General features: G+C 39.9%; 1 protein-coding gene across 1 annotated transcript in view; it reads left to right on the top strand.

The window, feature by feature from the left end:
• The window catches only part of Adamts16 (ADAM metallopeptidase with thrombospondin type 1 motif 16), a 106,396-nt gene that overhangs the window by 57,121 nt on the left and 43,755 nt on the right, over positions 1 to 5,520 (top strand). Inside the window, exons 10-11 of the mRNA XM_021208625.1 lie at positions 2,212 to 2,365; positions 4,370 to 4,465. Coding sequence (XP_021064284.1) covers positions 2,212 to 2,365; positions 4,370 to 4,465 — 250 coding nt within the window. The remainder of the gene's footprint in view (positions 1 to 2,211; positions 2,366 to 4,369; positions 4,466 to 5,520) is intronic.

The following is a 5,520-nucleotide window of genomic DNA, read 5'->3' as shown; positions in this document are numbered from 1 at the left end:
AAAAAAAAAAAAAAAAAAAAAAAAGGAAAGTTTCATCTTTTGCAAGACTGATTATGAATTTAGCCTTTCAAGGTGTTCTTTATTAAGTTGAAGGGATTTTCTTCTTCTAGTTTGCTAGGAACAGGTGTTGGAGTTTACTGTGTTTTGGCTTGCAGCTGTTGATAAGGTTATGTGATATTGACAAAGTGGATTGTGTCAACCATCTTTAAAATTTTTAAAATTTATTTTATGTGTATGGATGTTTTGCCTGCATGTGAGTGTCCATACCCTATGAGTGTCCAGTACTCACAGAAGCAAAAAGAAAAAAAAGTTAGAACCCTTGGAACTAGAGTTACAGACAGTTGTGAACCACAACATGGACGCTGGAAATCAAAGCCAGGTCCTGTGGAAAAGCAGAAAGTGCTCTTAAGGACTGAGCCATCTTTCCAGCATGCCCTCTAACTGACTTTTGAATGTTGAACTAACTAGAACAGAGAGCCCACGTGTCTGTGCTATATCCTGCATTTTTGAAACTATGATTAAGATTACTTGGTGGTAATACATAATTTATTTTATATAATTTTGGACTCTTCACAAATTTTTTAAAAGACTTTTGCAATGATCTTTATGAGAGATTTTGGTCTGTAACTTCCTCTTATAGGTTCCTCTTGATTTGGTTTTGGGTAATGCTGATCTCAGACTTGGTTTTATCCCCATCTTCTGAAAAGATGGCAGAGAACCACTATGTCTTACCCCACTATGTTTGGGGGAACCTTTAGGACCATGCACCACTTTAGATTCAGACCAGTGATCTGCAAGGTATGAGATCTCAAAGTAACGTCATGGAAAGTGCAGCCAAAGATCTCCTAGTCCGCTTAGATAACACTTAAAGCTTGTAGAATTCAGTCTGTCACAATTTTAACATTTGGGTTTAGCAAGATGTTTAGTGAGATGTGGGTTGTAAGAACTTAAAGGGAGGATGAATTAGCTACTTGCAAGCATAAAACTATTAAATGCTCACCACAAATGCACAGATTACACCCAAAACATATTAGCCATATACCTGTATAGCAAGGAATTATATTAATTACATTTTGTTGCTGTGATAAATCTCCTGAGAAAGGTGCTCTGAGTTCATGGTTACAGAAATTTCAGCTATGAATTGCTAGTTTTGAGCTTGAGGTAAGGCAAATTATCCTGGTGTAGTGTGTGTTGAAAGAGGCTCCTCATTTTACAATGGCCAGAGAGCAGGGAAAGAAAAGGGAAGAGTGGGGGTGATGAGATATTACTTCCTTCTTTCAACTATAGTTAACTTCACAATATCCCAGGGAAGTTCATCAGTATGCTAATCCTCTGATGAAGTCAGTGTATTTAGTCGCCAATTACTTCCCAGTAAGCCCACTAGTTGGGGATCAAATTTTAACACATGAGCCTTTTGAGGGGATACTTTGTATCCAGACCCCCTTAGAGATGCTGTGTTTGTTGACAAAGAAATCATTGTCAGGACTCTAGTTACCTACCAGTGAGATTTAGCAGGACTTAATCCCTTCTGGACTTGGAAGTCTACTCAGTAATCACCCTGAGTACAAATAAAGACTACTAGATATTCAGAAAGTCCGTGAAGAGGGTGCTGTAGATGCTGTGCATGTGCCCCCTCATCCTAGGCAGGAGTGGGGGGAGAGAAGATGAAGGGTGAAGGAAAGAAAAGAAGAGGAGGGGAGGGAGGGAAAGAGGACAAGAGGGGAGAGGGGAGGGAGGAAGGGAAGGGGAAAAGAAGAGAGGTAAAAGGGGGTGAGGGAAAGAGAAGGGGAGGGGGAACGGCAGGGAGTGAGTTGCCATATTTGAGAAAGTTTGATTAAGGTTTGATTTCACGGCAATTTCCATAGTCTGTATGTGTCTGGCAAGGCTGTTTATAAATACTTCTGTGGGGGAAACCCTCGCATTAGACATCTGCTTGCAATTACTCAGCTTCATTCTCCTTGATGAATGATAAGCTTGAGATTTCTAATAAAGAGCAATTTGTCTTAGATCGGTAGGTAAAATATTTTATGAATCATTTCAGAAAATGTTGCTTCTGTATTTAAATTTAACTAAGAAAGATAATGGTACCGAGTGGGGGTGGGGGGAGGAGGGAAGGAAGCTTTTCTCTAAATAAAATCTGTCATCAAATTGCATGGGAAAGGATACATAATTGGTCTTATATCCCTTGGTAACTCATCCCGTTTTCTTCAGCACCGCCCAAGCGATATGTCTTGCTGATCAGCCGAAGCCTGTGAAAGAGTACAAGTATCCCGAGAAGCTGCCGGGACAGTTATACGATGCAAATACACAATGCAAGTGGCAGTTTGGAGAGAAAGCCAAGCTCTGTATGCTGGACTTCAGAAAGGCAAGTGGTTAGTTACTGCCACATTCTCGGTACACTATGATTCATAAAACCGTTTTGTTTAGTGTAAGTGACAGTGATGTATTCCACATTTACTGGGCATCTACCAAATGTCAAGTCCTATACGCCGGGACTGGCCCAATGTAACAGGAAACACATGCTTTCCTGGCAGAGCAGATGATGGGAGATACTTTTGTGGGTATCAGCTTTCATTTGGGAGCTCACTTGACTTGTTAGGTCAGATCTTTCTCTCTGATTTATCACGTGGGAGCGAGTGCAGTAATAACGTTTAGTTGGTTTAAGTTGGCAAATTAATACCCTGCATTTTTCAGATAATATTAAGAAAACAATGTTCCCCACCCCCACTCCAGCATGATAACAGTCTACTGGAAGGCAGCAGTATATCATGGGGCTTCTGACTATTGAATTTCCCTAGTAAAGTATTTCTAGAGCAGTTCCTCACAAAGGTGATGTCTCTGCAGCCCTCAGGATGTCTCTTCAGTGATTTCTCACATAAATCCTTCACCGAGCACAGATACACACTCTGGCTAGACAGAGAGCGTCCAGATTTAGGAATTTGCTCTACTTAAAACCGCAAGGAAAACTACTCATAAATCAATGAAAGTGAGTAGTTTCGAGGTTCCTTTTATTCTGGTTTATAATGAAATCAAGAATAAAATATAAAATGTACATACAGTCTTCCAAAAATTCCTCAATGCTTCAGGAGTGATAGTAACGGCCCTGCCTCTCTTCTTTCCAGCACAACCATCTTCTAACTCAGTCAGGGTTCTTCTAAAGGCCAGCTGCCCTTTTGTGGGAAATACCTAGGATTTGTTCTATGTTACTCTTACATATGTCAAGGAAAAGAAAACTTACAAAACTAAAGCTTTTGTTTAAAGATTAGACTCTTCAGACTGTACATCTGGTCTCTATATTATTTGTTTTGTGTCTTTGAGCCATGCCGTCACTGGCATTCTAATGCTAATTATAAAATATAAACAATATCAACAATATAGGATATCTGGTTATTATTGATGAAATGGTTTCATGGAGTGAAATGAAATCATTTTAAATCCTATTTATTTTACAGAATATGTATTGCTATTATCAGTATCCCAAACAAAGTGTTGCTAGCTTATACAAGCCGCAGACATCAGCCCTGGCCATGTCTACTGTTTACTCTTGTCAGATGGTATCACTTATGTCTTTACCCCCATGTTGCCATCTTGTTCAGCAGTTCAGTAGAGGCATATAAAACCTCCAGCAATGCTCCTTCAAATTACCATGTTTCCTTTTAGTTCTGTTTATTTCTGCCAGCTCCTGTTTTGGTAGCCAGAAACTCTGCAATAGGTACATACATAGTTAGAATTCTGTGTTTCTGTGACTCCTAAAAGGATGGATTAGTGAATGGGTAGATGGATGCATGGATAGATGCATGCATACATGATGTATAGATGAATGGATTTCCAACAATATCTTGATCATGGATAATCCAAAACTTGGGGAGTAGATAGAGTACCTATAGTCTTGGATACTGGAGAGCTGAAGTAGAAGGTTCATTTGATACTGGGCATTCAAAGACAGCTTGAATAACAATAGGACTCTAACGCTAAATATAAAGGAATTAATAAGGAATGAGTAAAAAATTAATTTTCATATGTGAGGAAATGAATGGAAATAGAGTTAGAGAGGAATACATGATCAAATGATATTTGGATGTTTTAAATCACATTTTTATGGGTTCCCTTTATGCCTAGATTAAGCCTATTTTACCTTTTGGTTTAGAACATATGATTTTCATATTTCATGATTGAATAAACACAAACAGTAAAATTCCATGGATGAAATTCAGGGGAGCTGAAGCCAGGGGTCTGGGTGTGGGCATCTTTTGACTTTTCTTCCCTGTGGCTGAGGGGATGTTCATTAGCTCCCACTTGTTGATAGGTTTGAGATTTTTATCACAGATGTGTAGAATATTTGTGACAGTAATGGCCTCCCTTCCTTTAGGACATCTGTAAGGCCTTGTGGTGCCATCGAATTGGAAGGAAATGTGAGACCAAGTTCATGCCAGCAGCAGAAGGCACTCTGTGTGGGCAGGACATGGTAAGATGCTGGCTCCATCAGTTCTCCACTCCAACCTGAGTCCTGCAACCCACACCCCCTCCTTCTCTTACACTGGTGTTTGAAAACCAGCATTTCTCATCCATGTGCACGACTACATCCTTGCTAAAACACTGTGACTCTTCTATGTTGATATTACTACTAATAAGCTATACAGAGAGTTGGTAGAATGAACAGTCAGGCATTAGGTAATGATCAGGCATATGTGCCTGGTCTGGCCTCAGAGAGAAGATGCACTTAACCCTCAAGAGACTTGAGGCCCCAGGTGGTGTGGGGTGGGGGGTGGGGACATCCTCTTGTAGATAGGTGTGGGGGGAGGAGATATGGGATGGGAAGCAGTAGGGGGGCAGACTGGGAGGGGGATGAAGACTGGACTGTAAAAAAAGGATTAAAGAAATATATATATGTATATATTTCTATAATATACATACATACATATATATACATATATAATGTGTGTATACACATACACACATTAACTATGTATATCCCTCATAAATTAAAAGTATATACAACAACAACAACAACAACAACAATAAAGACAAATCGCCCAAGTCTCACTGACCAGTGAAGGACAAGTGCCAGTGCTTCTTAGGGCTCAAAGACTATTGGTGAAAATAGAAATATATTGTACCCAAGTAATCACTTCCAATTTTCCATTTGCTATGTAGTGTATCTTTTTATTATACTAATGGAGTAAAAGAGAAATGTATACATAAGCATGGTGCTAATCCACCGAGTTTGAATTCCCAGGTATATCACAGGCCAAATACACTTAAATCAGACATCAGGCACAAAGCCAAGCATACATTCAGATTGAAGCACTGCCATTAAAAAATAGGAAGCTTCTCTGAGACTAGCAACCAACAAGCAGTCTGACACAGTGAACTTCTGCAGTGTGACACAGTGTAACCTCTGCAGCTGACATAGTGTAACCTCTGTAGCTGACACAGTGTAACCTCTGCAGCTGACACAGTGTAACCTCTGCAGCTGACACAGTGTAACCTCTGCAGCTGACACAGTGTAACCTCTGCAGC

The sequence above is a fragment of the Mus pahari genome, chromosome 11 (assembly GCF_900095145.1).
Source record: "Mus pahari chromosome 11, PAHARI_EIJ_v1.1, whole genome shotgun sequence".
In the NCBI taxonomy this organism is placed as follows: domain Eukaryota; kingdom Metazoa; phylum Chordata; class Mammalia; order Rodentia; family Muridae; genus Mus; species Mus pahari.
The sequence above is the reverse complement of the archived record's forward strand: the minus strand, read 5'-3'. Positions and strand labels throughout refer to the sequence as shown.